The sequence below is a fragment of the Strigops habroptila genome, chromosome 1 (assembly GCF_004027225.2).
Source record: "Strigops habroptila isolate Jane chromosome 1, bStrHab1.2.pri, whole genome shotgun sequence".
Taxonomy (NCBI): Eukaryota; Metazoa; Chordata; class Aves; order Psittaciformes; family Psittacidae; genus Strigops; species Strigops habroptila.
In genome coordinates, this window is record NC_044277.2 from 73,926,850 (window position 1) to 73,939,040 (window position 12,191).

At 38.3% G+C, this 12,191-nt stretch overlaps 1 protein-coding gene across 7 annotated transcripts in view; it reads right to left on the bottom strand.

Moving 5' to 3' along the window:
* Positions 1 to 12,191, bottom strand: part of CTNND2 (catenin delta 2) — a 530,492-nt gene that overhangs the window by 255,835 nt on the left and 262,466 nt on the right. For all 7 annotated transcript variants that reach the window (XM_030485322.1, XM_030485314.1, XM_030485286.1 and 4 more), the window contains exon 7: positions 2,208 to 2,402. In XM_030485322.1, coding sequence (XP_030341182.1) covers positions 2,208 to 2,402 — 195 coding nt within the window. The remainder of the gene's footprint in view (positions 1 to 2,207; positions 2,403 to 12,191) is intronic.

Here is a 12,191-nt window from a genome sequence, read left to right on the forward strand (position 1 = left end):
AAAATGTGAACTATGGTCTCTGAAGGAGCACACTGAAGTCTTAAAGCTCCCCATCACACCCCACCCAGTGCTGTTCATGTGCAAAGAAGGTACAGGGCACGAACGCTTGGCATGTACCTTCAAGGAGCACACAGCAGTCTACACCCCTCATATTTAATACCAAATAGTCAAGATGAAGAGCTATTCTGTGCTACAATAAAAAGACAACTGAATGAAGAAATAAAAAAGTTATGTGTGCCAAACTTCAGTTAAACTCCTTCCTTCCTTGCCAATTTGAGAAAAGCTGTATGGTCTCCATCAGAAGGGATATGTTCCTCCGGACATTTGGGGTAGAGGCAGGAAAAGTCTGAGAGCTGATCCAATCCAGCCCAAAATTCCCTCTGAGCACTGACAGCTCTTCAGCCTGGTTGTGCGAAAGGCTGACAGCATCCGCAGCTAACAGCTGCCAACAGAGCAAGAGAATAATTGGCCTGGGACACAGGCACCTGCTTTTATTTCCCCTGACCACAATGACAGGAGTCCCCCTGATGATGAGAGGGAAAGTAAGGGAGGATAAACACAACACGAAGCTGGACTTAATAGGGCTGTTCTTCAGAATGAGCCTGGAGCAACGTTCAAATCCGTATCTCAAACAGCAAAACAAAATTCACCTTTACAAGGCCCATCTCTGCTACCCAAATCAGTGTACTTTTTTTAGCTTTTCCTCTTCCCTTCTGAAAACTCATCTTCAGGTATTACCCACAACCACTGTGCATCCCAGTTTCATTCACTATAATTGTGATCTATATTGACAGGGTTTCTTTCCTTACAGAGGTGGTGTGAAGATTACAGTCACAAGACAGCCTGCTACTTCAGCACAGAGAACCAAGGGATATTTTGTAAGCAAAACAAGAAAACCTCTTCAGGGCAAAACCGGGAAAGAGAGCATTGTATAGGAAATACGAGGTGGCCTCATGGAATAGGAGGCTTAAAGTTGCTTCAATTACTATCACTGCCTCTGCTGCTCAGTGATTTACGCAGAAGTCTTGTCCTCTTCGTGCAAAGAATAGCAATCTTTTCTCATACACATGTATGACTCTACACAAAACATACACTATGGTAGTTTCTTTAACAGGAAGGAAATGGCATAATGGTGTATAAAGCTGTTACAGGTATTTAACTAGAGAATTCTGTGGGAAAAGTTCTTTTTAAGGATTTTCTTTTGTACTCTGAACATCCAAAACTTGCATAAAGCAACAGAAAATTTTGGGCATGCAAAATCTGACAGCTTTACTCTTGGAGAAACGGGCTTAAGATCTAATTAAAAAAATACAAAAAATATAAAGTTTTAGAAGAAAGCAAAGTATCTCACTCCAAGAAGTACACTTAACTTTTTCTTGATGAAAATGGGAGTCATCTCAGAATGGATATAATCTTCCCTCTTTGATCAACACAGCAAAATAAAACACCAGAAATACTTACAATTCCTAAGGCAAGTTCTTTCTACATCTGCTTTAGGCTATTTTGGCTGTAGCATTTATGTACTCTACTTATTTTGTGCATTAAATACCATAAATATCCCTGTTGATTTGTGATCTATTTGTGGGTTCCAACATACAGCTGTATTTCACTCGGTTGAGAGGACATTCTGCAAGTAGGACTTGTACACCAATATGTTTCATGGGCAATCGTTATTATTTATGGATAACCCAGTGATGCTAACAGCTTTTCTCTATGCCATAGTTCAATTTTACGTCTGTGTACCTATACTTAAGCCTACCTCTGCAGGAGAGAGGAAGAACATTTCTGTATGATTCACTTTGAAAACAAGTGAACAATCCTTTAGATTCATGTGGAAGGAATTTTGCACTCCCTTTGCAACACACAAAATACCTTTGCAGGCAAAAAAACTTAGCCATTTCTTCAGAGACAACACACTTTTCTAAAAGACAATACAAAAATTAGTAAAAATATTCTCTCTCCTTATAAGTAAGCCCCCTCCCCAAATTAGCTTAACTTTCTGTACGTATAGAACAACATTAAGTATTTCTCCATTTTGCACATGCCTTTGGGGTTCTATTGAGAGCTGACATCTGCACAAGGTATTTTGTTTGGCTGGCATGCACAAAACACATTCTGTTTAGCACATCAGAAAGAAAAGAAGAGTTAGTACTGAAGAATAAGGTACATCTCATAAAAAGACAATCATGCAAGTTACATCCACCTACCTGTACTAGTGCGATATGTGCCTGTGTGTGCTGGTTGCAGAGGGTCCCCCTGACTCTGGCTGAGACTCCTCATAGGGGGCTTCTGATAAACTCTGTCTTCGTAAATAGGATCTATATGGTGTTCTGGAGACTGCAGTGCCCTTAACTCGGAGCCAAGGTGGCTGTGCTGGCTGCTGTAAGATGCCCGAGACCCAGCTGCAAATAAATTTATAAGAGACAATTAAGAGAGAGAAAAATAAAGTGACAAATACAGGATCTGACTTTACTAAAAGTTTACTTGAAAGTAGTACATAAAAACAAAAAAACCCGAACACAGAAATAAACGTTTTCAACATAAGAATAGAAACAGTGTGCAAGGGCAGCAACGGCTCCAGTTAATTGCTTTAGTCGCATCATCCAGTTGCCTGCATTTACTCCAAAACTTTGTTTCTTCCAAGGAAACTACATATTTTGGTGAGATAGAGATCATTATATCATCTCTTCTTAATCACAGAACAAAATCTGCCAACCTTCTCAAAAGCTGTGTAGTGCACGAATGCCCTAGACCAAAGGGGTCTGCAGAAGAACCAGGAATGGGAGACAAGTAAGGAGCAGCAGTCAGAACCAGTTTCACGTTACACCATATCTTAAGATCTATAAATGAAGTAAGTTAAAGCCAATGAATAGATGTAGTTTTAAGAAGGCCCATCTTTTTGCTGTCTCACTAAAGCACAACAAAACGGATGTGCCTTATCAACATTTTGCCCTCAACAGTCAAAAAAAAGCAACAAACAAAATCATATTGCTAAGACTTTCTACAACTTAAGTATCTTCCGAGAATGAAAATCTATTTTACGGATACGGCTTTTTTTTTTTGTATATATATATAAATAAATAAGAGGATCAACTGGGATTGTATTGAAAACTCTTATTCTACTAATAAAAATACTATTTTCTATCATGTCATTTAAAAAAAGAGACTTGTATATTTCCAGCTGGGTTTACTTCTGCCACTTCAATCCCTTTGTCACTTAGATACTTCAGATTTGTGGTCCATCAGCAAGATTCCCAAAGAGAATCACAGGGAAGTCACACAAACATCACACATTTTGAGGGCAGGAATCAAGCCAGTACACAAGCAACACTTGGCAAAGGTTAGGTCTATACAACAAAGTGATCACATGCTACTTATCTGTTTAGAAAAGCAATCAATCAAAGACAGAACTGCTAATACTTCTGTGAGGTTAAAATCCTGGATGTGGGCAGTGTTCCACTAACTTCACTTGTACTGCTCAGACCATCGGTGCAGCCATTCCTGCTAAAAATCCCTACCACGTTCATTGTGTCAGGAGTGTGCTTTGTTGCACAAAACAAACACTAGATATTTTTAAAATGCAAACCAAACATATAAAGTAATGTGTGATGGCAACATAAGAGAGAAATGAGATAGATACACAGGCACAATGTTACTGAACTTTAATACAAATTGTCTGGAGGAAAAAATAATTTATTCCATTTCCTTCTTTCTAATCAGCTTGTGTCATATACGTGTTTTCTTCTGAATTTTTCAGCACACATACATGCTTTCAGTAGAACACCCTGTTTGCATATTTTTCCCTTCAAACATTTTTCACACTGACTTGCCATTAGCACAACACTGAAAGTAATTCTGTTGTTTCCCCTACTAGAAAGTCTGACAAGAATCCCAAGGATATATTTTACCTCTAACTACTGCAATTATTCAGGAAGTTGATATTTCTATTACAGAATTAAGTTCTTCATAGTCCACATTTTCAAAATGCTCCTTAACCCTGCATCTTTGAGACTGATTCTCAAAGCAACTGAATGGCTCCAACCAAGTCTAGCATCCTCCAGACTGGCCTAAAATACAGACTGTTACGATTATGTACAAATTTCATTGTGTACTTGGTTCAATCTGTATTCAGAGAAAAAATATAAAGGAATGGAGAGCAACATTTCAGAAGTTCAACAGTACGACAACAAACTAGACTTGCTACAGAATAATTATACCCCTTTTACAAGTACTGTAATTCTTTTTGTCCATTTACAAATTAACATTGCCTTTGGAACAACAGATTTTATTCCTAACCCTGCTTCCAGTGAACTGAAAGACTTTTCCCACTGAATTTAGCGTCAGTATAACCCAAATATTAACATGTGCTCAGTTACGCTAGCCTTCTGGTGAGGTGGGCTTAACTCAACCTCCTCCATACTCTACCAGTAGTTCTGACTTGGCAAGTGTTAATACTAGTCTAATACTAAACAGAAGGTTAGTATTAGTTTATTACACCACTATTAAACAGAGGTTTATTCGCATACTGCACGTTACACTACTGTACTAAACAGGAAACATAAAAACAACCAGAGAAACTTCTTGACCAAAACACATTACAGTTCAATTAAACAAGACAAGGAAGATGTGACAAACAACATAAGCAAACCAACGTAACTTGTCTGAAAACAGCTAAGTGGCACTCTAGAAATAACTTGAAGCACCTGAGTATCAAGATTATGGGTTAACACCCCAAAAAGAGGTGTTAAGAACTCTAAAGAGTTAAAACTCTATCAGGGAGTAACTGCCAGTATTCCTCTCACATTTCAAGAAAACAAAGATTTCAACAGGTAATTAAAACATTTTCATTTTAAAAACATGAACACTCAAATCTCAGAAATTAAGGACAACAGAAAATGAATATACTTTATAAAGCTTTATATACTTTATATATTTTATGTCGCAAACACCTTTAGTTTCAAGCAAAACTGATACTTTTCTACAGGCCTCAATATGCAATTCTACTACACTATTTCCAAATTACCAGATATCAGTATTTAAACACAAAACACTAGCAGCCTTTATAGTTCTTAAATCTAGTTAAAAAACAAACCAACCAACCAACCCAAAAAAACAATCCGGAAAATTTATAAGAAGATAGAATACCACCATAATTCTTAATGTTTCTATTAAGTGGATACGTAAAAAACTGGAATAGGAAGTTCTGTTTTCTATTAAAACCTCTTTTCCATTGCTCTTAAAATTCTTGCATGTATTAATTTATTCAAGGCTCAAGCCAGGAGCAACAGGTTTTTATGGCATGTTTTCCTAAATATTAATATCAACTAACCAATAGCTATTATACCAAGTTACCTTTGTTGCCAGTGCTGTATCATATCCAGTAAAGCTCACACAGGCAACTTCCAGAAAAACTAACAAACAATTAGATCTGAAGTAAACAAAAAAGACTTGTAGATTTTTATATCATTGAAAAAAGAAAGAAAGAAAAAGGGGTTGTGATGGATTTCAGACGACTGCATCCTACCTCATCTACACACTCAGCCCCTCTACCATATTGTGCTGCTACTTTTGAAGACACTTGAAAAACAGTTAAGATAATCAATCAAAGCAAAGACCATGAACGGAAAGAATTGATGCCACTGAGAGAGGTGCAACACATATCCTGCCTGCATCTTGGGTTAGCAGCAAACCACTACATCCTTTACTACCTGAAGCTGCAAGCTGCTTCCGTATCATCTGCTTCAAAAACCCTTGCATTAATGCAGTCTAAAGCTCACAGAGATCGGAAAAGCAATAAGGTCAGAATGGAAAAGCAGCAATCAATATACTACCAGGAAGCAATAAAACATCAGACTGCCAAGGCCCATTAGCATTCTCACATTCAAGGAGACTCAGTGCCCTCAGAAGCAGTTTCCCTAAACCCAGAGGCATCATGAATGCATCGCTCACCCCAAACTGTGCTTGTCTAAACCCGGCTTTCAACCAGCTGCCACCCCTTCACCCCACCAACACTACAATGCTCTGGGTTGCCTGAAACAAGAGCAGTGGTGTGCATCAAGGCCACATGCAACTCTCCTACATATTTTGAAGATGGACTCATCCCCACTCCCCGACCAACCCATCCCTAATAGCAGTGATTTTTTTCCTTGCAGAAGTATAAAGCATAAGCCCAAAGACAGGCCTACATACAAGTTCAAAGAAAACGCATTATTAAATTTTCAGGTCTGTAAGCTGTTAATTACAGATGATGTATTTAGCATTAGAGTAGACATAAAACTCTAATGACCATGGTTGTGAGGAGTGGATTTTTTTTCTCCCTTCTACATTAAAAAACAAAACAGCAAACTCCCAAAACATTGAGAAGTGCTAAACTGTTATTTTAGGGGATGAAGAAACCACTTGATAATCAATTCCTCAAACAGTCCAATCTTCAGTTTGGCAAAAGACTGAGAACCTATTTGATTGCAATGCCAGAGATGCATCACATCAGACAGTATGGAAAGGACTGAAAGGCTAAGGACTGAAAGGCTTTAAAATAGCTGAGAGAGACATCAAAAGTGAAGCAAGCAAGTTAAAAAACAACCAAAAAAACCCCCACAACAAACCCCAATCTAAATAGGGTACTTAAAAAAAAATTTAAAATTAAATCAAACAAACCAGAAACTAATTAACTGGAAGAAGAAACCATACAGAAGAGAGTCTTTCCTGTCTTCTGGAGTCCTTGAGACTGAAACCTGATGGAAAGCAAAATGACCCTTCTTCCGCATGTCTGTGGAGCTTGTACAAGTAGATTACAGTCAGGCTTCCGCAAGGGTATCTTGTGAGCCCCCAGCCAGGTGAATCAGATTAGGGAGACAACAATAACCTACAACCAGCCAGAAGTTTTACCAGATGAAGATACCACATTCCTACAATCTTTGTCCTCCCACATTCCAGAGGGGCAAAGGGAAGAACCCAAGAAGAGTGCAGTCCTACCTAATTGGATCAAAAAGACAATCTCCACCCTTTACACTTAAAACCCCACCAGCCTACTAGATGAAATATGTTCCTCACATATTCACATATGTTTCTCAATAGTATAGGGAAATGGTTGTTTCCTAGGAAAATGTTCTTTTTTGACAAAGTCTCACATTCTACAGGAAGAAAAATACTTAATCAGACAAGTGTAATGTGAGAGAAATAGACAAAAAAACTCCCTAATTGCTCTTCAGAGCTTGTGCAGGCTGTCATAGAAATAAATACAACAGACACACTTGAATGACACTGCTAATCTGACAGTTTAGGTCAATAAAGTAAACCACTATATTGGCAGCATTTGTCATTTCAAGAAACTAAAGACATGAAAACTATTCAAATGAATGGATACACAGGCATTTGCACACGCTTTAATAAAGCCTGAACAATTTTTATGTGTGCCCCTAGTGAAAGCCTTTGCAACCAGCCATCTTGCCTTGCTGCAGCCCTAAGAAAGAGTCTTACAAATTCATGATACTCTCGAAACACCTCTAATAGCAAGATCATATGGTACTGGCCTCCTTCCAGGATTTAAGAGTTCACTGGAAACATGAAATATGTAAGTGATCATCTCAATAAGAAGATTTGACCAGATATACTATTCAGCTTCCATTTAGAACTCCTCCACCACAAAATATATTCAAGAGTCCTCTTAAACATTTTTTCCTTATGCCTATGATACAGGAACATCATTAATGAGATAGGGGCCAAGGATGAAGCCCAGTGACTGTTCTATTACCACTTACCAACAATGCATTTACACTTAACTTGGTTATAACCCCACACATTTCAACAACAAGTATATCTCAGGCTACTGGAGGCTCTATGTATCAAACTCAGACTCTGAACACAGTACGACATGCTGCACTCAGAAGATTTGATTTTCTAACAAAGGGGATTTACCATCCACAACTGGCTGTATAGATTTTTAATTTCAAATATAATGACAACATTGCTCATGTAATTTGCATTGAGTTTTTGTTAGATGACAAGTTAAAAAAAAAAAAACAAAAGAAAACAAAAACCTCAACCCCACAGGATCGTAACATTGAAATAAGCCCATCAGCCAGAAAAGAGACTGCAGGCACAGACATTAAGAAGAGAATCACAGCAATTTTATAGCTTTGGTACGTTGCATGCTTTTCAGAGAACTGGAAGAACTTTCTGATTTAAATGGCACATCAGGGCTGAAAACCCTCTTGGACATGAGTTTCTTATAGATGCTTGTCCTGAAATGCTACTGTCCTTACAAGAAAAAAAATAATAATTATACAGTAGATTCGATCACAGCAATTCTGTGATTCTGAAATTCTGAAATTCTGAAAAAAAGCAACATGTGAGGGACAGGATACGAATAGTTGGATTATTACTGTGAACTCATACGTAATGAAACCTATTTTACAGACAGTAACCTGGTTTACATGGTAAAGAAGTTGATGTGCACCCAAGTGCAGAATTAGAAGTGAACACAGGGGAGAAGAACAACGAAATCAAACATTCATAACTAGACTCTGGATATTGACCTTTTTTTTGCCAGAAATTTATGCAGAAGCATCTCCAAAATGCTTGTCTGAATACATGCATCTTCAACACTGGAAAAGGACTTGTATGATCTACAATAAATGTTGTTATAAATAAAACTAGTAGAATTCAGATAATGGACATGTACCGGCAGCATGTGATGAAAAGTACAACGCCGAAGAGAAGAAAATGTATCTAACTCAGGTACTGAAAGCAAATACAAATTGTTAAGACATGACAGATGGTTAAATTAACCATTAAGACATGACAGGCCATATGGCAGTACCAGCTAATGCACACCTTGGGTGTGTCAGCTTGCGCTCCTAGCATACCAAAGATCTGCATTCACCAGAACCAGAACACAGCCTGCAGCTAATTCCTTTTAACTGGGTTTAGATTTTTCACAAACATACATTTCTCACCTGTTTATATTTTACACACACATACACAAAATACATCAATTTGAGCCTGAAGATTTACTTTCCTCAAGTATTGAAATTAAAGATTAACTACCAGAAGTTCAGAATTAAACTAATTTTCAACTCAATACTCTTTTTCCACCCTCACTACAGTATTCCGTCTGTGCCTCGGGACTATTTGTACAAACAAAGAAGGAAATAATGCCATTACTGAATTGACTGACTACACCTGAGGCCTTTCAATTTACATCAAACTCTGGACATCCAGAAAAAACATGGATGTGCTACTTCAACACCCCCCGTCCACACTACAGGAGATCACCACAAAAGAAATACATGCTACAACATACAAGCCCCCAGAACTGGAAGAACCACCTGCCTCACCTGTAAATATCTTACACTGCTTTTCCTCATGTTTTCTACTTAAAAGACTTAAAGCGTAATCTGATGCACGGCTTGGAGTATTTCTGGTAAACATTGCACTGTCAAACCTATTAGCAGTTTCACTGTCAGGATACTGTCACGTTCAGCAGTATGACTCACACTGTGGAATTTCCCAGACATAATTTGTCCATTAACCAGATTAAGTATCTTAGGAAAGTCTCCTCAAAACAGATTGGCTTTGGCTGCTTAACGGAGACTGCAAAACCAGCCTCTGACCTAGGGTTGGCACTTTTCACATCAGTGCTAAAACTAAAGAAACGCAGAGAGAATAATAAAAAAAAAAAAAAAAGGAAAGGAAGGTGAGGGGGGAAAAAGGATTATATTTTTTTGAGTGTAATAAACACATCCAAAATAAACTTCCAAAATCATTTGATAAAGCTTACTACATCTTATAAGAAGTATCTGGATAATTTTTTATCCTATTTAAACTAGTTTTTAACCAAATATTGGAATTAGACTTCTAAGTATATTTAAAAGAGAAATAAAGTTTAGAATATTTTCCTTAAGTTGTCTATGTTTACTTTTTAGCCATGCAATGTGACTTTACTGTATCAGTTATTTTAATCCTACAAATCTAGGAGAAACAGGGGGGGTGGAGGAGGGGAAAGCCCCTCCACACCCTAAATGTATGTTTCTTCACAAGCATTTCCTTTTTCCTGCTACTGTCCTATCCCTGTTGAAAAACATTCACCTGCTTAAAACACTTTATCAAAAACAAATTGTTAGTGGAAGAAGAGAAGTGTGACTGGGAGCAAACAGATAAGAGGCAAAGATAGCCCGGAAAAACCAGCAGATTAAAAGTGACAGACAAGTTCAGGGAGATAATTCCCATTTCATTTCTGATCTAGGGACCTGTCAGTGAAGAAAGAACAAAAAACAAACTCCTCCAAACCAACCGCTACCACACAGCAACAACTTGCCTTCAGCACGGCAGAAAGTGATAGATAATTTTTAAATATTTCTTTTTTTTAAACTATTAACTGAATGATCACATTGGGTACCCATTTTTCTTCTTTACCCTCCCTTCTCTTAAGCTGTGCCTCTTCCCTTCCGCCCAACCCTGTCAGTTTTTCCCCAAAGAAAGGGGAAAGAAGTGCTATGCACGAATGGGAACAGACGCTGCCACGCAGCAATACAAATCACCCTTTCTAACTTTCCCGCTCACTAACCATTTTGACTGAGGGCTGAGTGCCTCGGCAGCAGGATGGTGTTTCTAAGCAACAATGCTGAGCAGCCACGCATATGCTGTTTGGATAGTTCGCCACAGCTTCAGGACAACCGAATATGATTTCAAGCCTTTGTAGCAGGAGAGATCTTCTTTGAAGTTTTGCTAAGCATCTTTATCTCAGTAAAAGGTAAAAGTTTACTATTTAAAATTTTGAACTGTAGAAGCCTGTGTTGCATCGTGGTCTCCGTGCTAAAGTAGGTGCTATGACAACACAGTCAACTCGCCAACTAAAGGAATAAAAATATTAGTGGATACAGTGAGACATGCATCAAAACTAAATATCCAAAAGAAACCCAGACCAACCAAACAAAAACACACCGCTACGGGTATTTTGCAAAACGCTAGAGTCAACGCTTGTCTGACAAGGATCACAAATCAAAAGGAAGAACAGTATGTCTTTAATTCCCCAAAACTGGATCTTCCTTCCTCCCCAAGGCACAAGGCCGTACCAAGGAATACCTAGGGACTCAATTTCTGTCTGCTAAGCAGCAGTGTATATTAAACCAAAACACCACAGATCTTTTTAGGGTTAGAGACCACTTCCAGCAGCACCAGTGATTTGCTAAAAAGCATTGCTGCTGCCAGCAAAATGAATCGGGCACTATTCCACTTATGCCCACCAGTGAAAACTTAACTTTCAGATCGTGTTTAACATCATGGAAAAGCATAGTAGCTAAAAACCCCAGCAACTCACAACCCTTCCCCCAAAACAAGCGTCTGCTCAGTCAACCTTAACGGGAGCAAGTTCTCGCAGCAGCTCTGGCGCAGGGGGAAGGGGGAAGCCTTACTGGATCGACTCTGCCCTGCACATGGAAAAGGAAGAATATCTAGATCTTAACTCCAACTAGAAGTGAAAGACTCGACATTGGCACAGAAAATTCCATAACAAACATGTTTTGTGAAACAGTGGCTCCCAAAGGGAAAACAGTCACTGTGTAGCACTATGAGAAGGGTAATGAAGTGTCAAGTCTGTTCAGCTACAGTATTTCTCAACTGGCTTTTGCTGGGCAACTTGAATTTTTGATCTAATCATACTGTCATTCCTGGGAGTTCACAATCCCAAAAAGTGGCTTTCCTGCTAACAGGGAAAATGAGAATAGATAGTTCCAATGAATCCTGACCATGCGTGTATCTTTTTAAAAAGTATTAATCTATAATGAATATTGCACATACTTCTTTTGCAAACCTATGTTCCAGTCTCTGATACGCACAGTTGAAATCCCAAACCCCACATCTGGGGTTTGCGCACATGAGAGACTCTGTAACTTATCTTCTGTAATTCCTTTTACAATGACATTACATATTATTAGATGTGTGAACAATATTAACTTTTGGATTTTTCATCTGTAACACTTTGTACTCAAACTTGCATTTTACTGAGAGAATAAAGAAAAACATCAGATAGCATTTGTTCTTTTATGAAAAGTCATCTTTGATAGAATATTAAGCACTTTCTCCTCCTCAGTGAGCATCTGCTTGCAGTCCCCAGTTTCTAGAATTCATCAAGACCCAATATATAAATCTTCAGCGTTCCAGGGAAAAAAAAATGAGGTTCATTGTCTTTC